The following is a 27,634-nucleotide window of genomic DNA, read 5'->3' as shown; positions in this document are numbered from 1 at the left end:
ATAATGTCTCAGGATCATTGTGGTGTGTGTCATACTGTGTCACAGACATTGTATGTGCTATAATGTATCAGGGGCATTGCAGTGTGTAGCATAATGTATAACGGGCATTGCGATTCCTGTCATAATGTGTCACAGGCATTACGGTGTGTGGCATAATGTGTCGGGGGCATTACAGTGTGTGCATATTGTGTCATGTGCATTATTGTGTGTGGCATAATGGCTAAGGCCATTGCAGTATGTGGAATAATGTACAGTATACTGGGCATTACTATAAGGAGGAAAAATGACAAATAATGTAAGGGGCATGAATCAGGATTATTTTTATTTCCTGTGGTGGCTAACGTCTGGGCGTGCAGGTTGCAAAACTGGGGTATAAGGTAGTCTTTTCCTGCAATGCCACGCCCCTTTATGTGAAGCCACGCCCATTTCAACGAAGCCACACACCCCTTTTTGGCGGCGCATATTTGTCTCTTTACTAGAGCCAATTATGGGGGTTATGGGGGGGGGCGCCGAAGGATTTTTTGGCTTGGGGGAGAAAAATTTCCAGTTACGCCACTGACCATGTGGTATAGACGGGTCCACTAAAAGCCATTGGCACTTTAAGAATTTGAGAGCTCCTCCCTCTATGCCCTTCCTACCAGACCCAGTTAAGAAAATGTGCCTGGAGGAGCCAGTCACAGCGAGGTGAGCTTCATAGGAGTTCTTTTAGTTTTCTTATTTTATTATCGAACGTTCCCTGCCACAGGGGATCGCTCACCCCGGCAGCATGCCGCCACCCCCTTACAGAGCCAGAAGATAAGAAGATGGCGAGATATGGCGGCACAAGGGTAGGAGCGCAGCTCTTTGCGGCTGCGCTTCGGGAAGGCTCAGCGGCACACAGTGTTGGCGCTATGAGGGGAGTCCTGAGCCAGCGTCTTAATACCCTACACTGGTCACAGAGGCTAACCGGAAACTGAATACCCAGGCTTGCGTCACAAACCTCCGTACTCAGATGCTAATAGGGGACGGAATCCCCAGCCTAGCGACGGAATCCTCAGGTCAGTATAAAGAATTTGTGTGGGAAGACACGCCATATTCAAGGGGCGGAGCTTCTCCTCAGAGCGGACCCAGCAGCGTTCAGTGCCATTTTCCTGCTTGCAGTTCCTGTACACAGACGCTGACAGAGCTGTCCCTCCAAGCAACTCCAGCTATCCTGTGCGGTACCAGGGGGTTGTAGAAGGGGGGAAAGGGGGGGATGAATTAGTTCTGTCTAACCTGTTACAGTACACAGTGGGTGCTGGTAAGGGGTGTCCTTTATTTAAACCCCGCTGTGTGTGGGTTGGCTCCAAACTCTGTGTCTCTCTTGCCATTCTTAGGGGGGAAACTCTGTCTAGCCTCCCCTGTGTGTGTGTGGAGTGTTTGGAGTCTTCAGTTAGCTATGTCCAGGGACTCATATGTGTCATATGCGGCTGAGGATATGTCCTCTCAGGATGATCTCATTCCATGTAATCAGAATTGCACTGTTTTAGCGCAGATACCAGCAAGGGAGCCTGAATGGATATTAGAGATGAGCGGGTTCGGTTCCTCGGAATCCGAACCCGCCCGAACTTCAGGTTTTTTTACACGTGGCCGAGCGACTCGGATCTTCCCGCCTTGCTCGGTTAACCCGAGCGCGCCCGAACGTCGTCATCCCGCTGTCGGATTCTCGCGAGGCTCGGATTCTATCGCGAGACTCGGATTCTATATAAGGAGCCGCGCGTCGCCGCCATTTTCACACGTGCATTGAGATTGATAGGGAGAGGACGTGGCTGGCGTCCTCTCCGTTTATAGAGAAGAGAGTGAGACTAGACTAGAGAGAGACACAGTATTTACTTTAGTAATTTTGGGGAGCATTAGGAGGAGTACTACTACTTGCTGAAGTGATAGTGTGACTGTATATCTGACTTGTGGGGGAGACAGTGGGGAGCAGTTAGAGTCTGAGAGCAGGAGTACATATTTTAACGTACAGTGCACACTTTTGCTGCCAGAGTGCCACACCGCCATTGTGACCACACTGACCACCAGTATATTGTGATTGTCTGCTTAGGAGTACTACTTGCAAGTTGCTGATAGTGTGACCAGTGACCTGACCACCAGTTTAATTAATCTCCACCAGTTTAATATATATATATAATTGTATATATATATATATATAATTGTATACCACCTACCCGTGTTTTTTTTTTTTTTTCTTTCTTCTTGATACATACTATAGTAGCTTACTGTAGCAGTCTGCGGTGCTGAGCTGACAGTGTCCAGCAGGTCCGTCATCAGTCATTACATAATAAATATATATACCTGTCCGGCTGCAGTACTAGTGATATTATATATATATATATATATTAATTTCATCTCATTATCATCCAGTCTATATTAGCAGCAGACACAGTACGGTAGTCCACGGCTGTAGCTACCTCTGTGTCGGCAGTCGCTCGTCCATCCATAATTGTATACCACCTACCCGTGGTTTTTTTTTTTTCTTTCTTCTTGATACATACTACTACAGTAGCTTACTGTAGCAGTCTGCGGTGCTGCTGAGCTGACAGTGTCCAGCAGGTCCGTCATCAGTCATTACATAATAAATATATATACCTGTCCGGCTGCAGTACTAGTGATATTATATATATATATATATTAATTTCATCTCATTATCATCCAGTCTATATTAGCAGCAGACACAGTACGGTAGTCCACGGCTGTAGCTACCTCTGTGTCGGCAGTCGCTCGTCCATCCATAATTGTATACCACCTACCCGTGGTTTTTTTTTTTCTTTCTTCTTGATACATACTACTATAGTAGCTTACTGTAGCAGTCTGCGGTGCTGCTGAGCTGACAGTGTCCAGCAGGTCCGTCATCAGTCATTACATAATAAATATATATACCTGTCCGGCTGCAGTACTAGTGATATTATATATATATATATATTAATTTCATCTAATTATCATCCAGTCTATATTAGCAGCAGACACAGTACGGTAGTCCACGGCTGTAGCTACCTGTGTCGGCAGTCGCTCGTCCATCCATAATTGTATACCACCTACCCGTGTTTTTTTTTTTTCTTTCTTCTTGATACATACTACTATAGTAGCTTACTGTAGCAGTCTGCGGTGCTGCTGAGCTGACAGTGTCCAGCAGGTCCGTCATCAGTCATTACATAATAAATATATATACCTGTCCGGCTGCAGTACTAGTGATATTATATATATATATATATATTAATTTGATCTCATTATCATCCAGTCTATATTAGCAGCAGACACAGTACGGTAGTCCACGGCTGTAGCTACCTCTGTGTCGGCAGTCGCTCGTCCATCCATAATTGTATACCACCTACCCATGGTTTTTTTTTTTCTTTCTTCTTGATACATACTACTATAGTAGCTTACTGTAGCAGTCTGCGGTGCTGCTGAGCTGACAGTGTCCAGCAGGTCCGTCATCAGTCATTACATAATAAATATATATACCTGTCCGGCTGCAGTACTAGTGATATTATATATATATATATTAATTTCATCTCATTATCATCCAGTCTATATTAGCAGCAGACACAGTACGGTAGTCCACGGCTGTAGCTACCTCTGTGTCGGCAGTCGCTCGTCCATCCATAATTGTATACCACCTACCCGTGGTTTTTTTTTTCTTTCTTCTTGATACATACTACTATAGTAGCTTACTGTAGCAGTCTGCGGTGCTGCTGAGCTGACAGTGTCCAGCAGGTCCGTCATCAGTCATTACATAATAAATATATATACCTGTCCGGCTGCAGTACTAGTGATATTATATATATATATATTAATTTCATCTCATTATCATCCAGTCTATATTAGCAGCAGACACAGTACGGTAGTCCACGGCTGTAGCTACCTCTGTGTCGGCAGTCGCTCGTCCATCCATAATTGTATACCACCTACCTGTGGTTTTTTTTTTTCTTTCTTCTTGATACATACTACTATAGAGGCTTACTGTAGCAGTCTGCGGTGCTGCTGAGCTGACAGTGTCCAGCAGGTCCGTCATCAGTCATTACATAATAAATATATATACCTGTCCGGCTGCAGTACTAGTGATATTATATATATATATATTAATTTCATCTCATTATCATCCAGTCTATATTAGCAGCAGACACAGTACGGTAGTCCACGGCTGTAGCTACCTCTGTGTCGGCAGTCGCTCGTCCATCCATAATTGTATACCACCTACCCATGGGTTTTTTTTTCTTTCTTCTTGATACATACTACTATAGTAGCTTACTGTAGCAGTCTGCGGTGCTGCTGAGCTGACAGTGTCCAGCAGGTCCGTCATCAGTCATTACATAATAAATATATATACCTGTCCGGCTGCAGTACTAGTGATATTATATATATATATATATATATTAATTTCATCTCATTATCATCCAGTCTATATTAGCAGCAGACACAGTACGGTAGTCCACGGCTGTAGCTACCTCTGTGTCGGCAGTCGCTCGTCATCCATAAGTATACTAGTATCCATCCATCTCCATTGTTTACCTGAGGTGCCTTTTAGTTGTGCCTATTAAAATATGGAGAACAAAAATGTTGAGGTTCCAAAATTAGGGAAAGATCAAGATCCACTTCCACCTCGTGCTGAAGCTGCTGCCACTAGTCATGGCCGAGACGATGAAATGCCAGCAACGTCGTCTGCCAAGGCCGATGCCCAATGTCATAGTACAGAGCATGTAAAATCCAAAACACCAAATATCAGTAAAAAAAGGACTCAAAAATCTAAAATAAAATTGTCGGAGGAGAAGCGTAAACTTGCCAATATGCCATTTACCACACGGAGTGGCAAGGAACGGCTGAGGCCCTGGCCTATGTTCATGGCTAGTGGTTCAGCTTCACATGAGGATGGAAGCACTCAGCCTCTCGCTAGAAAAATGAAAAGACTCAAGCTGGCAAAAGCACCGCAAAGAACTGTGCGTTCTTCGAAATCCCAAATCCACAAGGAGAGTCCAATTGTGTCGGTTGCGATGCCTGACCTTCCCAACACTGGACGTGAAGAACATGCGCCTTCCACCATTTGCACGCCCCCTGCAAGTGCTGGAAGGAGCACCCGCAGTCCAGTTCCTGATAGTCAGATTGAAGATGTCAGTGTTGAAGTACACCAGGATGAGGAGGATATGGGTGTTGCTGGCGCTGGGGAGGAAATTGACAAGGAGGATTCTGATGGTGAGGTGGTTTGTTTAAGTCAGGCACCCGGGGAGACACCTGTTGTCCGTGGGAGGAATATGGCCATTGACATGCCTGGTGAAAATACCAAAAAAATCAGCTCTTCGGTGTGGAAGTATTTCAACAGAAATGCGGACAACATTTGTCAAGCCATGTGTTGCCTTTGTCAAGCTGTACTAAGAAGGGGTAAGGACGTTAACCACCTCGGAACATCCTCCCTTATACGTCACCTGCAGCGCATTCATAATAAGTCAGTGACAAGTTCAAAAACTTTGGGCGACAGCGGAAGCAGTCCACTGACCAGTAAATCCCTTCCTCTTGTAACCAAGCTCACGCAAACCACCCCACCAACTCCCTCAGTGTCAATTTCCTCCTTCCCCAGGAATGCCAATAGTCCTGCAGGCCATGTCACTGGCAATTCTGACGAGTCCTCTCCTGCCTGGGATTCCTCCGATGCATCCTTGCGTGTAACGCCTACTGCTGCTGGCGCTGCTGCTGTTGTTGCTGCTGGGAGTCGATGGTCATCCCAGAGGGGAAGTCGTAAGCCCACTTTTACTACTTCCACCAAGCAATTGACTGTCCAACAGTCCTTTGCGAGGAAGATGAAATATCACAGCAGTCATCCTGTTGCAAAGCGGATAACTGAGGCCTTGACAACTATGTTGGTGTTAGACGTGCTTCCGGTATCCGCCGTTAGTTCACAGGGAACTAGACAATTTCTTGAGGTAGTGTGCCCCCGTTACCAAATACCATCTAGGTTCCACTTCTCTAGGCAGGCGATACCGAGAATGTACACGGACGTCAGAAAAAGACTCACCAGTGTCCTAAAAAATGCAGTTGTACCCAATGTCCACTTAACCACGGACATGTGGACAAGTGGAGCAGGGCAGGGTCAGGACTATATGACTGTGACAGCCCACTGGGTAGATGTATGGACTCCCGCCGCAAGAACAGCAGCGGCGGCACCAGTAGCAGCATCTCGCAAACGCCAACTCTTTCCTAGGCAGGCTACGCTTTGTATCACCGGTTTCCAGAATACGCACACAGCTGAAAACCTCTTACGGCAACTGAGGAAGATCATCGCAGAATGGCTTACCCCAATTGGACTCTCCTGTGGATTTGTGGCATCGGACAACGCCAGCAATATTGTGTGTGCATTAAATATGGGCAAATTCCAGCACGTCCCATGTTTTGCACATACCTTGAATTTGGTGGTGCAGAATTTTTTAAAAAACGAGAGGGGCGTGCAAGAGATGCTGTCGGTGGCCAGAAGAATTGCGGGACACTTTCGGCGTACAGGCACCACGTACAGAAGACTGGAGCAACACCAAAAACGCCTGAACCTGCCCTGCCATCATCTGAAGCAAGAAGTGGTAACGAGGTGGAATTCAACCCTATATATGCTTCAGAGGTTGGAGGAGCAGCAAAAGGCCATTCAAGCCTATACAATTGAGCACGATATAGGAGGTGGAATGCACCTGTCTCAAGCGCAGTGGAGAATGATTTCAACGTTGTGCAAAGTTCTGCTGCCCTTTGAACTTGCTACACGTGAAGTCAGTTCAGACACTGCCAGCCTGAGTCAGGTCATTCCCCTCATCAGGCTTTTGCAGAAGAAGCTGGAGACATTGAAGGAGGAGCTAACACGGAGAGATTCCGCTAGGCATGTGGGACTTGTGGATGGAGCCCTTAATTCGCTTAACAAGGATTCACGGGTGGTCAATCTGTTGAAATCAGAGCACTACATTTTGGCCACCGTGCTCGATCCTAGATTTAAAACCTACCTTGGATCTCTCTTTCCGGCAGACACAAGTCTGCTGGGGTTCAAAGACCTGCTGGTGAGAAAATTGTCAAGTCAAGCGGAACGCGACCTGTCAACATCTCCTCCTTCACATTCTCCCGCAACTGGGGGTGCGAGGAAAAGGCTCAGAATTCCGAGCCCACCCGCTGGCGGTGATGCAGGGCAGTCTGGAGCGACTGCTGATGCTGACATCTGGTCCGGACTGAAGGACCTGACAACGATTACGGACATGTTGTCTACTGTCACTGCATATGATTCTCTCCCCATTGAAAGAATGGTGGAGGATTATGTGAGTGACCGCATCCAAGTAGGCACGTCAGACAGTCCGTACTTATACTGGCAGGAAAAAGAGGCAATTTGGAGGCCCTTGCACAAACTGGCTTTATTCTACCTAAGTTGCCCTCCCACAAGTGTGTACTCCGAAAGAGTGTTTAGTGCCGCCGCTCACCTTGTCAGCAATCGGCGTACGAGGTTACTTCCAGAAAATGTGGAGAAGATGATGTTCATTAAAATGAATTATAATCAATTCCTCCGTGGAGACATTGACCAGCAGCAATTGCCTCCACAAAGTACACAGGGAGCTGAGATGGTGGATTCCAGTGGGGACGAATTGATAATCTGTGAGGAGGGGGATGTACACGGTGATATATCGGAGGATGATGATGAGGTGGACATCTTGCCTCTGTAGAGCCAGTTTGTGCAAGGAGAGATTAATTGCTTCTTTTTTGGTGGGGGTCCAAACCAACCCGTCATTTCAGTCACAGTCGTGTGGCAGACCCTGTCACTGAAATGATGGGTTGGTTAAAGTGTGCATGTCCTGTTTATACAACATAAGGGTGGGTGGGAGGGCCCAAGGACAATTCCATCTTGCACCTCTTTTTTCTTTAATTTTTCTTTGCGTCATGTGCTGTTTGGGGAGTATTTTTTTGGAAGGGCCATCCTGCGTGACACTGCAGTGCCACTCCTAGATGGGCCAGGTGTTTGTGTCGGCCACTAGGGTCGCTTATCTTACTCACACAGCTACCTCATTGCGCCTCTTTTTTTCTTTGCATCATGTGCTGTTTGGGGAGTGTTTTTTGGAAGGGCCATCCTGCGTGACACTGCAGTGCCACTCCTAGATGGGCCAGGTGTTTGTGTCGGCCACTAGGGTCGCTTATCTTACTCACACAGCTACCTCATTGCGCCTCTTTTTTTCTTTGCGTCATGTGCTGTTTGGGGAGTGTTTTTTGGAAGGGCCATCCTGCGTGACACTGCAGTGCCACTCCTAGATGGGCCAGGTGTTTGTGTCGGCCACTAGGGTCGCTGATCTTACTCACACAGCTACCTCATTGCGCCTCTTTTTTTCTTTGTGTCATGTGCTGTTTGGGGAGTGTTTTTTGGAAGGGCCATCCTGCGTGACACTGCAGTGCCACTCCTAGATGGGCCTGGTGTTTGTGTCGGCCACTAGGGTCACTTAGCTTAGTCATCCAGCGACCTCGGTGCAAATTTTAGGACTAAAAATAATATTGTGAGGTGTGAGGTATTCAGAATAGACTGAAAATGAGTGGAAATTATGGTTTTTGAGGTTAATAATACTTTGGGATCAAAATGACCCCCAAATTCTATGATTTAAGCTGTTTTTTAGTGTTTTTTGAAAAAAACACCTGAATCCAAAACACACCCGAATCCGACAAAAAAAATTCGGTGAGGTTTTGCCAAAACGCGGTCGAACCCAAAACACGGCCGCAGAACCGAACCCAAAACCAAAACACAAAACCCGAAAAATTTCAAGTGCACATCTCTAATTGGTTATCCTCTATCAAAACTATGATTTCTCAGATTTCTACTTGGGTTGCACAGAATGAATCTGCAACTCAGGTTTTACAGAATTCTATGGTAGTTCTATTACCTCAAGACCGCCCTCGGTAGGTTCCCACATACATGCTCTTGCCCAGATTATGCAAGACGACACGGATACCGACTCTGACATGGCAGACGGTTATGGGGATATGTTCAGGGGGGCCCCATCTTTTGCTAAAGGGGTGCAGTTAGGGATGTGTTAAATATTGCTGACACAACACCTGAGCAGGTTGAGGAGGCTTACTTCACTGACAATAAGAAAGCCTCGCTAACCTTCCCTGCGTCCAAAGAATTCAATGCTATTTATGAAAAAGCATGGGAAAACCCGGAGAAAAAGATTCCAGATCCCTAGGAAGGTTCTGGTTGTTTTCCCCTTCCCTGAGGAGGATAAAAAGAAATGGGAAAACCCACCCATAGAGGACGCGTCTGTATCCAGACTCTTGAAAAAGGTGGTTTTACAGGTTCCTGGCTCTACCGCCTTTAAAGGAGCCGGCTGATCGCAAAATTGATACTACGCTCAAATCCATATACACGGCTTCAGGGGCTATACTCCATCCTACTATTGCCTGTGCATGGCTTTCCAAAGCTATAGTAAAGTGGTCAGGCACATTACTTAAGGATTTTGATACAATGGATAAAAGTGACGTTGAATTGTTTTTACGTAACATTCAGGATTCTGCAGGGGTTTTGGTGGAATCTATGAAATACCTGGGTTCAATGGCTGCAGGAATTTCTTCTATGTCATTATCAGCTCGTCGAGAAATGTGGCTGCGACAGTGATCTGCCGACGTGGAATCCAGGAGAGGTGTGGAGACCCTACCCTACATAGGTCAGGCTCTCTCTGGGGAAGCATGGGATACATGGATTTCCACGGCTACAGCGGGTAAGTCACCTTTTCTTCCCTCAGCTGCACCTGCTACGAAGAAACCTTTTTCTTCAACTGCATCACAGTCCTTTCGGGTTGCTAAACCAAGAAAGGCCAAACCATCCAACGCCTTCTTTAGAGGAGGTCGACCAAAATCCAAGAAACCTGCTGCTGTGGGTTCCCAGGAAAAGAAACCTGCTTCAGGTACACCAAAGTCCTCAGCATGACAGTGGTCCGTGCCACCTGGAGGTATGGCTGGTGGGGGCAAGACTCAGACATTTCAGTCACGTCTGGGTGTTGTCCGGCCTGGATCCCTGGGTACAAGATATTGTGTCCCAGGGGTACCGGCTGGAATTTCAAGATCTCCCTCCTCACCGGTTCTTCAATTCAGGTTTGCCAGCTTTACTGGCAAACAGGGCTATCCTACAGGGAGTCATCCAGAAGTTAGTGGAGGCACAGGTTACTGTACCAGTTCCTCCCCAGTTGCAAAACAAGGGTTACTATTCAAACCTTTTCGTGGTACCGAAACCGGATGGTTCGGTCAGGCCCATTCTGAACTTAAAATCATTAAACCCCTTTCTGAGGGAGTTCAAGTTCAAAATGGTGTCTCTAAGGGCAGTGATATCAGGTCTGGAGGAGGGGGAATTCCTGGTATCCCTGGATATCAAGGATGAGTACCTCCACATTCCGATTTGGCTGCCGCATCAAGCTTACCTCCGATTCGCACCGTTGGAATGTCATTTTCAGTTCCAGGCCCTGACATTCGGCCTTTCCACAGCACCGAGGGTATTCACCAAGGTGATGGCGGAAATGATGGTTCTCCTCCGCAGACAGGGGGTGAACATAATTCCATCTGGATGATCTGCTGATAAAGGCATCGTCCAAGGAGAAGCTGTTACGGTCTATAACTCTCACGACCCAGCTTCTCAGGGAACATGGTTGGATCCTGAATCTTCCAAAATCACACTTGGAACCAACCAGGAGGTTGTCCTTTCTGGGAATGATCCTTGACATGGAAGTGCAGAGGGTGTTTCTTCCAGAGGGAAAAGCGTTGGTGATACAAACAATGGTCCGGAATGTCCTGAAGCCAGCCCAGGTGTCGGTTCATCAGTGCATTCACCTTCTGGGGAAGATGGTGGCCTCTTACAAGGCTCTGCAGTACAGGAGGTTTCATGCTCGGTCCTTCCAACTGGATCTCCAGGACAAGTGGTCGGGATCCCATCTAAACATGCACCAGAGAATACGTCTGTCGCCAAAGGCCAGAATTTCACTCCCCTGTTGGCTGCAATTACCTCACCTTCTGGAGGGCCGCTGGTTCGGGAATCAGGAATGGATCCTTCTAACCATGGATGCAAGTGTCCGGGGCTGGGGCGCAGTCACTCAAGGGAAAACCTTCCAAGGAAGGTGGTCAAGTCTGGAAGCTGGCCTGCCGATAAACATTCTGGAACTAAGCCGTCTACAACAGTTTTCTACAAGCGGCCCATTTTCTAAGAAATCGGGCCATTCAAGTGCAGTCAGACAATGTAACGACAGTGGCTTACATAAACCGACAGGGCGGAACAAAGAGAAGAGCTGCAATGTCAGAGGTAACAAGAATAATCCTCTGGGCAAAAAAACACGCGTTGGCACTGTCAGCAATCTTCATTCCAGGAGTAGAGAACTGGGAAGCGGACTTCCTCAGCAGACACGATCTCCATCCCGGGGAGTAGGGTCTCCATCGGAGATAACAGATCTTTGGGGCGTACCACAGATCGACATGATGGCCTCTCGTCTCAACAAGAAGCTTTGGCGGTATTGTTCCAGGTCGGGGGATCCGCAAGCAGTGGAGGTGGACACCCTAGTGACTCCGTGGGTGTTCCAGTCGGTGTACATGTTTCCTCCACTTTCACTCATTCCAAGAGTCCTCAAAGTCATAAGGAGAACAAGGGTTCATGCAATCCTCATTGCTTCGGACTGGCCAAGAAGGGCTTAGCCAGTCCGGATCTTCTGGATCTACTGCTCAAAGAGCCGAGGCCTCTTCCCCTTCGGGAGGACCTGCTGCAGCAGGGGCCGTTCGCCTATCAAGACTTATCATGGCTACGTTTGATGGCATGGAAGTTGAACGCCAGGTACTAGCTCGGAAGGGCATTCCGAACAAGGTTATTCCTACCCTGATACAGGGTAGGTAAGGAGTAACGTAAAAACATTACCATCGTATTTGCAAAAAATATGTATCTTGGTGTGAGTCCAAGAAGTTTCCTACGGTGGAGTTTCAACTGGGACGGTTTCTCCTCTTCCTGCAAGCAAGTGTGGATATGGGTCTGAGGTTAGGATCCATAAAGGTCCAAATTTCGGCCCTATCCATTTTCTTTCAGAAACAGTTGGCTGCCCTCCCTGAGGTTCAGACTTTTTTGAAGGGAGTTCTGCACATCCAACCTCCCTTTGTACCGCTTACGGCACCCTGAGATCTGAACGTGGTGTTGCAGTTCCTCCAGTCGGATTGGTTTGAACCTCTACAGGAGGTTGAGGTCATGTTTCTCACATGGAAGGCTGTCACTTTTATGGCCTTATCTTCTGCTAGATGTGTGTCGGAGTTGGGGACTTGGTCATGTAAAAGCCCATTTTGATCTTCCATGAAAATAGAGCTGTGCTTCGGACACGTCAGCAGTTTCTTCCGAAGGTTGTGTTCATATCAACCAACCTATTGAGGTGCAAGTTGTGATTGACTCTTCAATTTCATCAAAGTCCTTAGATGTTGTAAGGACTCTAAAGATCTATGTGAGGAGGACTGCTCATCACAGATAATCGGACTCTCTGTTTGTCCTGTATGATCCCAAGAAAATTGGGTGTCCTGCTACTAAGCAGACGATCTCTCGCTGAATCAGGTTCACAATCCAGCATGCGTATTCGCGGCAGGCTTGCCGTGTCCTACGTCTGTTATGGCCCACTCTACTCGTAAGGTGGGTTCTTCCTGGGCGGCTGCCCGGGGTGTCTCAGCATTACAACTCTGCCGAACGCTACTTGGTCGGGGTCAAACACGTTCGCAAAGTTCTACAAGTTCGATACTTTGGCCTCTGAGGACCTTAAGTTTGGTCATTTGGTTCTGCAGGAGCCTTCGCACTCTCCCTCCCATTCTGGGAGCTTTGGTACATCCCCATGGTAGTAATGTGGACCCCAGCATCCTCTAGGACGTAAGAGAAAATAGGATTTTAATTACCTACCGTTTAATCCTTTTCTCGTAGTCCGTAGAGGATGCTAGGCCCCCGCCCAGCGCTTCGTGATCCTGCAGTGGTTATTTTCTTCAGTACTGCTTAGTTCTAGGTTACGCTGTTTTGTTACTTGGTAAGTAATCTTGTTCAGCCGTTGCTGATGTTTCAAGTTAGTTAGCTTGGTTTGCTTTGTGTGTGAGCTGGTGTGAATCTCGCCACTATCTGTGTAAAATCCTTCTCTTGAAGATGTCCGTCTCTTCGGGCACAGTTTCTAGACTGGGTCTGGTAGGAGGGGCATAGAGGGAGGAGCCAGCCCACACGCTCAAACTCTGGACCCGTCTATACCCCATGGTACTAATGTGAACCCAGCATCCTCTACGGACTACGAGAAATGGATTTACCGGTAGGTAATTAAAATCCTATTTTCTAAGATGCACTGCAAATAAGACCTATCTATGACATTTAGTACTATATGTACCATCACCTTTTCTATTTTTACCACTTTTAAAAAATGTCCCCTGGGGCCTCTGAAAGTAGGGCTATAAAGCATCACTAAGAAATTCATTAGAAAATCCTGGTTTTTTTTTAGTACAATTTAGTATTGCTGTATTTTTGTTCATATTAACAGCTGTACTTCAGCATACAGAGTATATATTTAGCAAGACATAGGAGTATTTCAACCATTTATCATATCTCCTTACAGTTCATAAACGTAGCACTTCCTCTGCATCAGTTTCTTATCAGTTTGCACACGTCGCCATCTGTCTCTTGTTTGATTTGATACACCTCAGTACATCTGTAAAACACTGCAAAATGCTCATAGAATAAATACATACAAGAGTGTAATCTAACAATGGGGGTCATTCTGAGTTGTTCGCTCGTTGCCGATTTTTGCAATGGAGCGATTAAGACAAAAATGTGCATGCGCATGGTACGCAGTGCGCATGCGCTAAGTATTTTAGCACAAAACTTAGTAGATTTACTCACGTCCGAACAAAGAATTTTCATCGTTGAAGTAATCGAAGTGTGATTGACAGGAAGTGGGTGTTTCTGGGCGGAAACTGACCGTTTTCTGGGAGTGTGCGGAAAAACGCAGGCATGCCAGGATAAAACGCGGGAGTGTCTGGAGAAACGGGGGAGTGGCTGGCCGAACGCAGGGCGTGTTTGTGACGTCAAACCAGGAACGAAACGGGCTGAGCTGATCGCAGTGTAGGAGTAAGTCTCGAGCTACTCAGAAACTGCTAAGAATTATTTATTCGCAATTCTGCTACTTTTTCGTTCGCTATTCTGCTAAGCTAAGATACACTCCCAGAGGGCGGCGGCCTAGAGTGTGCAATGCTGCTAAAAGCAGCTAGCGAGCGAACAACTCGGAATGAGGGCCCATGGGCCTAATTCTGAGTTGATCGCAGCAGCAGATTTGTTAGCAGTTGGGCAAAACCATGTGCACTGCAGGGGGGGCCAGATATAACATGTGCAGAGAGAGTTAGATTTGGGTGGGGTGTATTCAAACTGAAATCTAAATTGCAGTGTAAAAGTAAAGCAGCCAGTATTTACCCTGCACAGAAACAAAATAACCCAACCAAATCTAACTCTCTCGGGCATATGTTATATCTGCCACACTTGCAGTGCATATGGTTTTGCCCAATTGCTAACAAACTTGCTGCTGCTGTGATCAACTCAGGATTACCCCCAATATTTGTAACAAAATACATTGGGCTAAACGAAGCTATGCTAATGTAATGCAGTATACAATAATGTAACCTATGTCTTGCCTTCAAATAGAGCCCCTATTAATGTGTGGTCAGCAATGTCGGTACCTCTGCTATTTAAAACACTCAGTATTGGTGTATATATTATAAACTCGAAGGTAAGGCTTGAACGTAAGGCACACTGACAGGGGCGGATTGGGATGGAAAACCAGCCAGGGAAATTTATGGAAGCAGCCCTAATGGAGGTGTGGTCTGATGAGGGGGTGAGGTCTGTTGAGTGGGGACGTGATCCCTCCTCATAGGGCCTTATTGTATGCAAATTAGTGATGTGCACCGGACATTTTTCGGGTTTTGTGTTTTGGTTTTGGATTCGGTTCTGCGGCCGTGTTTTGGATTTTTTGTCGGATTCGGGTGTGTTTTGTATTCGGGTGTTTTTTTTACAAAAAAATCTAAAAAACAGCTTAAATCATAGAATTTGGGGGTCATTTTGATCCCATAGTATTATTAACCTCAATAACCATAATTTCCACTCATTTCCAGTCTATTCTGAACACCTCACACCTCACAATATTATTTTTAGTCCTAAAATTTGCACCGAGGTCGCTGGATGGCTTAGCTAAGCGACACAAGTGGCCGACACAAACACCTGGCCCATCTAGGAGTGGCACTGCAGTGTCAGGCAGGATGGCACTTCAAAAAAATTGTCCCCAAACAGCACATGATGCAAAGAAAAAAAGAGGCGCACCAAGGTCGCTGTGTGACTAAGCTAAGCGACACAAGTGGCCGACACAAACACCTGGCCCATCTAGGAGTGGCACTGCAGTGTCAGACAGGATGGCACTTCAAAAAAATTGTCCCCAAACAGCACATGATGCAAAGAAAAAAAGAGGCGCACCAAGGTCGCTGTGTGACTAAGCTAAGCGACACAAGTGGCCGACACAAACACCTGGCTCATCTAGGAGTGGTACTGCAGTGTCAGACAGGATGGCACTTCAAAAAAATTGTCCCCAAACAGCACATGATGCAAAGAAAAAAAGAGGCGCAACAAGGTCGCTGTGTGACTAAGCTAAGCGACACAAGTGGCCGACACAAACACCTGGCCCATCTAGGAGTGGCACTGCAGTGTCAGGCAGGATGGCACTTCAAAAAAATTGTCCCCAAACAGCACATGATGCAAAGAAATAAAGAGGCGCACCAAGGTCGCTGTGTGACTAAGCTAAGCGACACAAGTGGCCGATACAAACACCTGGCCCATCTAGGAGTGGCACTGCAGTGTCAGGCAGGATGGCACTTCAAAAAAATTGTCCCCAAACAGCACATGATGCAAAGAAAAAAAGAGGTGCAATGAGGTAGCTGTGTGACTAAGCCAAGCGACCCAAGTGGCCGACACAAACACCTGGCCCATCTAGGAGTGGCACTGCAGTTTTCTAGCGAGAGGATGAGTGCTTCCATCCTCATGTGAATCTGAACCACTAGCCATGAACATAGGCCAGGGCCTCAGCCGTTCCTTGCCACTCCGTGCCGTAAATGGCATATTGGCAAGTTTACGCTTCTCATCAGACACTTTCAATTTTGATTTTTGGGTCATTTTACTGAACTTTTGTTTTTTGGATTTTACATGCTCTCTACTATGACATTAGGCATCGGCCTTGGCAGACGACGTTGATGGCATTTCATCGTCTCGGCCATGACTAGTGGCAGCAGCTTCAGCACGAGGTGGAAGTGGATCTTGATCTTTCCCTATTTTAACCTCCACATTTTTGTTCTCCATTTTTTAATGTGTGGAATTATATGCCAGTATCAATAGCAATGGCCTACTACTATATATACTGCGCACAACTAAAATGCACCACAGGTATAGAATGTAGATGGATAGTATACTTAATGACGACACGGAGGTGGGTACAGCAGTGGCCTTCCGTACCGTACTGCTATATATAGTATACTGGTGGTCACTGTGTCAGCAAACTGCAAAACTAAAATGCACCACAGGTATAGAATGTAGATGGATAGTTTCCTTAATGACGACACAGATGTAGGTACAGCAGTGGCCTTCCGTACCGGACTGCTATTTATAGTATACTGGTGGTCACTGTGTCAGCAAACTGCAAAACTAAAATGCACCACAGGTATAGAATGTAGATGGATAGTATACTTAATGACGACACAGAGGTAGGTACAGCAGTGGCCTACTGTACCGTAATGCTATATATTATATACTGGTGGTCACTGGTCAGCAAAACTCTGCACTGTACTCCTCCTATATAATATTATACTGGTGGTCCCCAGTCCCCACAATAAAGCAGCGCACTGAGCACAGATATGGAGTGTTTTTCAGGCAGACAACGTATACTGGTGGTCACTGTCAGCAAAACTCTGCACTGTACTCCTGCTATATAATACAGCTGCTCCCCAGTCCCCACAATTAAGCAGTGTGAGCACAGATATATGCAGCACACTGAGCACAGATATGGAGCGTTTTTTTCAGGCAGAGAACGGATAACTGGTGGTCACTGATCAGCAAAACTCTGCACTGTACTCCTCCTATATTATACAGCTGCTCCCCAGCCCTCCACACAATTAAGCAATAGTGCACAATCAAGTTCAACAATAACGGAGAGGACGCCAGCCACGTCCTCTCCCTAACATTTCCAATGCACGAGTGAAAATGGCGGCGACGCGCGGCTGCTTATATAAAATCCGAATCTCGCGAGAATCCGACAGCGGGATGATGACGTTCGGGCGCGCTCGGGTTAACCGAGCCATACGGGAGAATTCGAGTATGCCTCGGACCCGTGTAAAATGGGTGAAGTTCGGGGGGGTTCGGTTTCCGAGAAACCGAACCCGCTCATCACTAATGCAAATGCGGCTTCCTTGCGTCTTTTTCTGCAATTGTGTCTGAGACAAGGGGCGTATTGGGAACTAAAAGTGGACCTGAACTATTGTGTAGAAGTGGCCCGGCATGGGCAGCACAAGAGGTATAACATACTGTGTAGCCATGGCAGCATCACTGGATGGCAGAGATGCTGTATTGCGGAGATGATAATAACAGAATGAATGGGGACAATGCAGTGTACTGAGTGCGGTGGGTTGCCTGTCATGTGGTGGGTGGGGCCACATGACAAAACACAAAACAGGCACATCAGCCTACCAGGATTCTTCATGGTCAGCCCTGTGGCCAATCCGCCCCTTCACTCTGGTATCGGCACCCCTCCCATTTACCCTCAGGTGTTTTAATTAGTACAGGTTCCTACACTGCTGACCTCACGTTAATAAGGGCTCTATTTGAAGGTGAGACATAGATACATTTATATAATATGATAGTATTAGTGATGTTAAGGACCCATCTAATGAAGTCACTTGGACACGGTGGATGGGCCCACATATTTGAACAAATGTGTGCTTAGTACGTCACTTATACTCCATGTTAATTGTGAGAGTTTATCAACATTATTTTTACTATCCGTATTCTTAGTGCTTAGAGTGTGCATCAGCATTTTTCTTTTTCCAGTATAAGAGAAGTTCTTAGCACAAATTTGGCCAAATATGTGAACCCATCCACCGCATCCATGCGACCTTCATTAAATGGGTCCCTAAACTCTAAAACTATGTAATTTACCTTTACACATAGCACATTTTATTGTGTAGACAGCAATGTAGTATCCTGTGCTAATTAAAAATCCTGAGGGTAGGTGGAAGGGGTGCCAATACCAGAATGAAGAACTTAATTTAAGTCCTATCAGTGTACTGAGATAATCATTTCTGTATATAGACCATAGAAAGCTGCTCCCAATGGCACTGGGTGAGTTACTACAGTTTTGCTTATTGACCTAAATAACACTTTCTAGTTTTACATATCTGAAATCAAATCTTGACTGTCTATGTTGCCTGGATCTGAAAGCAAGCCAAACTGTAATTTTTAAATAATCAAATCTTGCTTGAGTCCACAATTTCTGGGAGAATGATTCTTGCTCAAGTCTCTGTCATAATGTTATATCTGAGAAGCACAACTGTAACTCCCAGACGTCCATGCGTGGGTCACATGGTATTATCAAACCAAGCAGTGAGAGACTTCTCAGAAAGAGATAAATTTGGTCACTGGTGTTCAAAGATACAATCAGATGGAGATATTGGTACATGTTTGAATAGGGTGATGACAAAAGTGATTTTATGTAAGGTAACTGTAGTCATACATAGTGAAGACCCATACATGTCAAATTGAGTTAATATAGCGCTTTTGACAATTTGCTATTGATAATATATCTCCCCCATGTAAAGAAACTTGACCAACAGTAGAGCACCTCATGTAAAAGAAAAAAACTCTAACCAGACACATTTAGAAACAATTCTGAGACGAAGGGGTACTCATAAATGAAAAGCCTAATCAAGGGGTATGGGAGAAAAAATAGTTTGGGATCCGCTGGTCTAGAGGATTAATACAACCTCACAGAAAAGAGCGCATGCACTTTCACAAAGTACAAATACTGTAGATATAATTTAATCAATAGAATGCATTCAAAATATACAATTCATATAAATAGGATACCATCCATACACAGTACAAACCACCAGTGCTTTTCTAGTTTAACGGACATATCCATGGCAGCCATGTACATACCTAGATGTCTAGGGCAGGTCGCGACCTGGGTTGAAGCCGGAATCAACCCGGGATGGGTCTCAGTGTGAATGGGTAAACTGGATCAAGGCGACTTGGCACCCGTTCTCTGCATAGAAGGAGGCGGAGCTTAAAGATGATCATCTCCAAGCGCCGCCTCCTGTAGCGTCAGCGGTGAAGTCACTAACCCGGCAATATGCCAGGTCGGGCCGCAGGTCTGAAAGGGGTAGTTCAAGCCGGGTCACACCCTGGAAGCACCCATGTACAAATTCCCAGGTGCAACCTGGCTGTGTAAGTCTGAAAGGGGTATCCGTTACTTACCTTCTTGTGTTGTGTATCTGGCTGCTGCCCTTCTTCCTGCTATAGCTCCTTTGTCTGCCTATCATAACGTCTCACACACTGTACCTCAATAAAAAAAACTTTATTGAACTAGCAAGCAGATCACTGCATTTGCACAGGCAGCAGTTAAAAATGAATCTGTCCCCATCCCCATATGGCCATATGCCCTTTCAGCTCTACCCCTCAAATATGACCCTCAGGATATACTCCACCAACTCACCTACTAGCTTTACCACTGCCAGAACATCAATACTCCTTATGCACTATTATGTTGCAGATTTTGTGCACCGCATCAAGCTATGTTAATAGTGTTGTTTTACATACATTGTAGAGATGAGTCAGGAGATTAAGACAACCGTGCAACCAATTTCAAAGCAGAAGGATGAGTCTGGGGAAGTGTACCACATATCTACTTCTCTTCTGAAAAGTCGAGCAGGTAAGAAGCATCACACTGACTATTGTAACATGTCTTTTTTGGTTTGCTGTCTACACTACCTGTAAAGAGGTCTGTGTACAAATCACCACAGAACTCTGGAGAGGTGCAAATTTGTGTCTTCACTAACTGCAAGTAATGCTGAACAGAACAGTGGCTGCAGGAGCACTTCCTGAATAACAAACACTGTATAACAAGGGTATGACAATGATGCAATGATGCAACTTCCGCCATCCACATACAGCATACATCTACACCAGTCATGCTTCAGTCCAGGGCTGCACTGGCCATCTGGCTGGTGGGCCGGTCCTGTCATTCAGAGAGCCAGGAAGGCTGCGCGCTCCATGGAAATGGAGGCATGCCGCGAGTCCAGGCCCCCTTGACTCACGACACCCCCCCCCCCCCCGTTGCTAGTGTCTGCACGCTTCCTTTAGCAGCGCACGCACCCCTGTCATGTGCACGCACATGCCAGGGCCGATTTTGTCCTCCAGTCCGTCCCTGCTTCAGACTGTAAACCTATAGGTGCCCTGAAAGCACATTTATTTAGGGTAGTTTAACATACTGTATTTCCTGATTACCCTGGTATAAAAAGCCTCTCTTTGGAAGTAGTTGTAGTAGCAGTAGTTGTAGTAATAGTAGTATTAGCAGTAGTAGTAGTAGTAATAGTATAACATGGCCCTCTAAACACCTACCCAGCAAAGATGGAGTGGTGATAAGTTCAGAGCTACAGTGCATTTGATGCGTGTGGTCTTGCCTTCTTAGTTCTGGCACAGTGCCTCCATCTGAATCTTTGGGGCTGCTTGAAAAATACTCATGCCCGATGAGGCACTGGCGTAAGTTCATCCCAGTTTCCCGGAGGCAAAATAAATGTTGGTGCCCCCCAGAATGTCGACTCTTCACATTCATAAAACAAATTTATGTAAACAACAAAAAAGCATACGTAGCATGAAAAATTATGCACAGTTGCATGCACAGAATAGTACCCCCCAAGGTTTGCAGTTACAGGAACTTGTAATTCTGAACTACACTCTCCAGTCTCCATACAGTTAAGTTTAACTACCTGGGTCACAGTCTCAGCCGCAGCCAACTGCTGCTCCCCGCTGTATCAAGCCATTTGCCTCATGCATTGCCTCATTAACAAGGCAAAGCAGTGAGGAACATCACAAAGAACAAAAAAAAGTAACTTGCGTCCTAGCTGCAGCTCAGTACCGACTCACAAGAGCACCAATTCTTGAACTACATAGAAAATCAAAGAAGAGCAGTCCACAAGCGCTGCTAGATACACTTAAAAGTATCCCTCTTTGAAGGTCCTCACTACTCAGGAGGTTGTCACGATTCGGATTTATTTCATTCATGTACCAAGTGATACCTTGTGCCTTACCTTTTGTCCTGCAGTGTGTTCAGGATTCCTTCGGCTTTGCTGCAGATTTTAGCTTCTAAGCTCCTTTACCTTCTGTGTAAGACTGTGTTATTGCTGCAGCACCTTCCTATACTGATTGTACACCTGTGTACAGTGTCGGACTGGGGCATGAAGGGCCCAACAGGGGAATGAAGTGGTAGGGGCCAATGTTTTGGAGTGTTGCCAGTCTACAGAGACAGACTTGTCCAGGTGCCACATTGGTTTGCCTAGCCATTACAGAGTGCATTGTCTGGGCCCTTTGATAAATATGGGATGCGGTCATGTGACCAGAGCTCGGGATCCGTATGCTGACTGCCAGTATCACAATATAGGAACAAGGGTGCAGGTGCACCATTAAAATTATAACAACAATAATATTCGAGGTTCTTGGCATATATTGGTTAGTATATGAGCCTGCCTACCTACTTCATGGTGAGCTCGTCGGACAGGTCCTTAACACTATAGGGGTTCACCTCTGGGGTGCAGAGCACACCCAAACAAACCCAGCCACACCACCCCAGGGCATCACACAGAAAAAGGATAAGAGTGAAAGATCAGTGTCAGGCAAATGAAAGAGGCTGCTGAGTTTTAAAGAAAAAAAAAGGACAGCAGGTTGGTGTCAAAGTGTTAGAAAGTGAGGTTTAGCTGAGCAGTGTTGCAAGTGTAAAAGATATGTGTGTCTTTATCATGTGGACCACCAAGAATAACACCAAAGGTTTCCTTTTCTGTTTGAAATGTATTGGATGCAAGAATCAAAAGCCAAGTATCAAACCAACCACTAAAATTCATTCTAATCAAACAAGAAGGACCACATGATAAAAACACACATAAGTTGTGAAACTGAAGGTGGAATTTATTTGTTGGAATGCCCGCGCGGCATACAGTATTTAGGGCAAACAAAAAGGAAAATAAGAATTTGTATTGCCGAACATATTTATAACATCAAACGTGGCCTAGAAACACATGGGGGTAAATTTACTAAGGGAGGAGATTTTTAGCACTAGTGATGTTGCCCATGGCAACCAATCAGATTCTACTTACCATTTATCTAGCTGCTTCTAGCAGATAATAGATATAATCTGATTGGTTGCTATGGGCAACATCACCAGTTCTAAAAATCTCCCACCTTAGTAAATTTACCCCATGGTGTGTCTGCCCATTTCAGTAAGTTCCATAAAAAGGATCCATCCGGTCTAAAATTTGTGAACATACAAAGTACCCAATCGTTCAGGAGAGGAGGTAATATCGTAACATTAAAAAAGAAAAAAACTCAATGGATTTATCTTTTAAAAACCTTTTAGCCCTATGGACCTAATATAGACGTAGAGTTTTTTATAAAAGGTCCAATGTTGAAATTTGGACATATTTTTGAATATACAACGTGAATCTGACATACTATTTCCACACCCTTTAAGAACCAAGTAAGCTGTAATTTTAAAAAGTTTTTATTTGTTAATATCAAGCAGGTGTTTCCCACTGCTTTTAGGAACAACTTCCTGTTTTATGATGACCATATCCTGTTTTAATAAAGTAGAAAAAGAATTGCTTCAGTAAGCACACTTCATCCTTGATAAAGCACCCTGAATAGGTGTGAAACGCGTTGGTTGAACTTTTGGGGACACCCGGCTTTAAGGCGCCGGGGTCCGCAATATCCGCGCGGCCCGGCGCCTAGCAACTAGGGACGCCGTGCGCGTTCAGCCGCCGGCTTCCTAGCAACGCTAGACGCCGGGCGCGCTGAGCCGCACGGACCCTAGCAACGGGGACGCCACGGGCGGACCGCGTTCCCCGTTGCAGGGTCTAGTTACACACGCACACACACTTGTCTTCTGGCCGTGCAGCAAGGCAGCTGCACGGCATTAATACCAATCAGGCTCTGAACAGCTGTTTGGAGGACTCCCTGCTAAATACCTTCTCAGTGCTTCTCACAGACGCCGGTAATAGCTTCCTGCATGCTGCTTTGGTTTGCTGAGAGTCTGTTCCAGTCCTGCTGTATCCGGTCATTCCTGTCCTCAGAAGTCCTGTATCCGGGAGTTGTCATCTCATCCCAGGAAGTCGTTGGGTCCCCAGTAGTCCTGACTGATCACCTTTGAATATCGAGTGGTGTTTCGTGAGTTGCGGCTCTGCCGTGTGTTGCAGCTCAGCCGCTTTATCTTTACATATTTTGTCTTTGGAGCATTTGCGGAGGGTTCCGCTTCCACAAGTCCTCTCTGGAACTCGGCGGTGCCAGGTAGGAGAAGTGGACAAGTGGATATTTTGGTTGTCCTTTTCCCTGGCGGTTTTTCCGCACATATTCTAGTTTTTATTAGCTTGTAGCCCCTGGCCTGGTTGTTTAGTCAGAGGGCCCCTTGTTATCACCCTGTCTCGGATTTCCCTTTGTTTCTCATTAAGACCTGGGGGGGCATCGGAGTTGGGCAGACGTAATCCGCCCTTCAAACGCGGCTGCCATGGGCTCAAGCAACCATAGTCTCGCAGGGGATTTCTGACAGCACGGGCGAGACAACGGAGTTAGGGCGCAAGGGGCTATTTTCCATTCCCGCTCCCTTCCCCAGCATTACGTTCCAGTGCTCCGGTCCTCGCAATAAGATCTCCTCAGACCAGAGTGCTGGAATCATAACACCGGCAAACAGAGCCAGTATGAGCGGACATCAGTGGAAACTTCTCCCGCTTCATTACAGGTGGCCCGTGATGTCACCGCTAAAGCGCCATGACCAGATACCCGGCAAACAGAGTTAACATCAACGGACACTAGCGGACATCTCCCGCTTCAACACAGGTGGCTCGTGACGTCACTGTTAAAGTGCCGCAGCCGGAAGCCACGACATGGAGAGCAGGATCAGAGACCAGCGGGCTACACCTTAGGGTAAGATAGGGATAGTTTGTTTCCTGAACCGCTATATCACCACCGCTCTGAAAGAAAATACCTACTCCCCTTCAAACCCTTCACAGAAGGAAAGTAAACATATTTTCATGTTTTTAAAAAATGTCTAATGTTTTTCTTTTCAGCTTACTTGGTTCTTATTATTAGCGCTCATTTGCACAATTTTTATCTGAATACTTTAATCAAGCTGCTTAAATTCCCGTGTGCGCAGGACACCATATTAGCTTTTTTTTTAGTCTGGAATCAAGTACTAAAGCTGTTCCTGCAAACTGGTCCCACTCTGCAGTCCAGTCTCCAAGATTCATTAGACTTGTTGTGGCTATCCTCTTGCTAGTTTTGCCCACATCCCGGCATCAACTTGGAAGCATCACCACAGTATTCTATCCTCTGTGCTGTATGAAGAAAAGCTACATAAAGCTACCTAGTTTCTACCCAAGACTTTCACATACTACTCCCGTGGTCGAATATAGTCAGGATCCACAAATTAAAACAAATCTGAGAGTAAGTACTGACCCATGGATTCGGCAGGTAACCCAGGAGTTAACTCTAACCTACTGCAACTCATAGCTGTACAGTTTGAAGGACTGGAAGCAACACAGAGGCAACTAGTGCAAGGCTTAAGTGACTCCTATGCATGCCAGGATGATCTGAAATTCTCATTGGCCTCATCCCGCTTGTCCACTCTCAATACCAGGAGCTCTTTGGACAATTTGGCAGTGGTTCCTCCTTGTAAGTTCTACAATCAAATCTAAAGTTTCCATCTCTTCTTTCCTCACACTCCCTGAGCAAGTGGATTTCTCTTTTGGCCATACTCAGACTTTCAATACAGCTTATTTCAATCAATTGAGAGCCTTCCAGCAAATGCTGGTAAAGTTACAAAACCTCCTAACCAGCATCCTCTTGGAAATACCCAGACTTTTTGATAATACTCTTGAAATGATAAAGGCTGCTTCACATATCCAGAGACTAAGAAATCTACTTGTTTGGGCCACTCTAGTGCCAATGTCCTTCCCTCCATACTGAGTGAAGTTATGCATCAAATTTATCAATGGCCCAAGCTCTCTGAAACTGAATGTAAGCGGCGCAAGCAGATATGCCTCTGCTTCTACTGTGGATGTTCTGATCATAATATTAAAGATTGAACCATCCATATGCCAATAATTGATGACAGAATTCAACGCTACAGTGTCAATGTTTTCAACTCATCCCCTGTGAGGTCTGTACTTCCAGCTTCCACTAATTCAATTAGAGGTGTCAAGACAGTTGCTCTAGAGGAAATTCAAGCTTATGATTAGGGTCTACTGATAATGAGGTCCTATTTTAGGTTCAGGAATTAAAAAAAGATGATGTTTTGCACCAGACCAAGGATTGATCCCCTTTCGCCAAGTGAGGCACCCGATTTGGAAGTCTCAGGAAAGACCTCTACACCCTTAAGAACTGCTTCTGTTATGACAAGGCCTGATGATGTATTTGAAAATACAGCCCCAAAAGGGGCACCAGACTCTGTAGCAACAGTTGGAAAGTCTGATCTTTTATCCTCTAAAAGGCATCTGATCTGCTATCCCCAGGAGGGCTTCAATGTTCTAGCTGCGGAAGGAGCATGAGTCTCCAATTCAAAGTGAAATGTTCGTCATGTTAACCCCTAAAGTAGCATCTGATTCTGCAGGCTCAAAAGGGTCATCTATTTCACCAACCTCAGAAGAGGTATCCAAAGTTCTAATCCCGAAAGGGGTATCTGAAACTTAACCTCCAAGAGGGACATTAAAGTCCTCTGCCACAGGAGGGGTTTCCAGTGTCACAGATGCAGACATGGACTCCTGTCAGCCATTTCCTGATAGTGTCTCTATATTCCAGACAAAGATGGGTCATCTAAACATCTAGATTCTGTCTGTTCCAGCTCCAGTCTGGATCTTGCCTGCTCCAGCAAAAGACTTCAGTCTCTCACCTCAGGAAGAGGTTCTGTTTCAACAAAGTTCCGACTCCACAGTTTTCTCAGCAGATATGTTTCCAAATCCCAGAGGGAAATTTCATTACTCCAACTTCAGTTTCTAGTACCTTACCCCAGGACAGGATTTTAAGTGTCCTGGCAGTCCCTACTTGGGACTTCAGCTCTTCAGTTCCGGACAAAACATCTTCTCACCAGTCTGAGATTTCCCAGGTCAATTCCATTTCTGTTCCTGTGTGTGATTCACAAGTTTTAACCTCACAGAATTCACCTGATGCTTCATCATTTGTTTACTTTATACCATGTGCTGGTGAATCAATACCTCACTATCATGGAGTCTGACTTATCATCTGGTATTACTCCCACTAATATTGTTAGATTCCTTTTCATGTTCTTCAAAAACAAAGCTTTAGAATCATCTAATCCACTCATCAAGACTAATGATCCTATACTACAGGACTTGACGGCTTTCAGTGACGCTGTAATTAAAAAATTTAGTCCAAAAACTTTGAAATTGGATTCTTCTAAGAACACTCCCTCAAAGGAATTTCCTAGCTCTGTGCCATTGTCCACAGGCCATCAGTCAGCTCCAGGGAGATTCTTAGCTCATTCTTCCAATGATAATTCCAATGCACTTATTCATTGACATCAGGATGTGTTGACCTATTTAACAGAAGTTGAGAGCAATTCACAAATTGATAACATGAACTTCAATTCATAAGTGACACCAAAGTCTCAACCATTCATGGATACTTCAACTTTGTCAACTTCTTCCTCTCAATCTTATAATTTAATTCAAACTGATAAGTCTTTGTCTATTGATCAATCTACCAAGTGTTTGTCTGAAGTTTCTTCCTCTGTTCACTTTGAGTTTAGCCCAATTTAGTGTTTTAGCATGCCAATACCTTTCTTAGATTGAGACTGGATTACCTGCTAGTATCCAGCTAGTGTAGTTAAATATTTCCTTCAAGCCTTCAGGGGAAAATCCTTGGAGTGGGCAACCCCTCTTATTGAGTCCAAAGATCTTATGTTACACGACCTCTCTTCATTAAATCAGTTAAACAGGAGATTTCTTCAAAATGGGTCTATTTGGAATCATCTAAGTGTCCTACTCAATCTACGAAGGGTCCAATTACAGAAAAATCCTCCTAATTAATACTAACCAAGCAAGAGCAGACTCTGTTAGTTCAAGGTGTCAAATATTTCCAATCTGAAAAACTGAAAGCATCACGGACACAATGCAAGACTCTCAGACCTTGTATTTGGGAGTTACAAACATTTACTTATCTCCATCTAGTAGTAGCTATTCTAAAGGTTCTAGTATACAGGATTCATCATTCTCTCAGCTTTCTGAAAATTCATCTGATGTTCAGTTCTTCAATCCATCACTTTCTGAACAAGAAAATGCTTTGATGAGA

At 45.5% G+C, this 27,634-nt stretch overlaps 1 protein-coding gene across 1 annotated transcript in view; it reads left to right on the top strand.

The window, feature by feature from the left end:
• LOC135050104 (EF-hand calcium-binding domain-containing protein 14-like) overlaps positions 1-27,634 on the top strand; it is a 327,290-nt gene that overhangs the window by 229,193 nt on the left and 70,463 nt on the right. Inside the window, exon 9 of the mRNA XM_063956272.1 lies at positions 19,893-19,997. Coding sequence (XP_063812342.1) covers positions 19,893-19,997 — 105 coding nt within the window. The remainder of the gene's footprint in view (positions 1-19,892; positions 19,998-27,634) is intronic.

This window comes from Pseudophryne corroboree, chromosome 1, assembly GCF_028390025.1.
Source record: "Pseudophryne corroboree isolate aPseCor3 chromosome 1, aPseCor3.hap2, whole genome shotgun sequence".
Classification (NCBI taxonomy): Eukaryota; Metazoa; Chordata; class Amphibia; order Anura; family Myobatrachidae; genus Pseudophryne; species Pseudophryne corroboree.
Note: the sequence above shows the minus strand (reverse complement) of the source record. Positions and strands in the feature narration are given on the sequence as shown.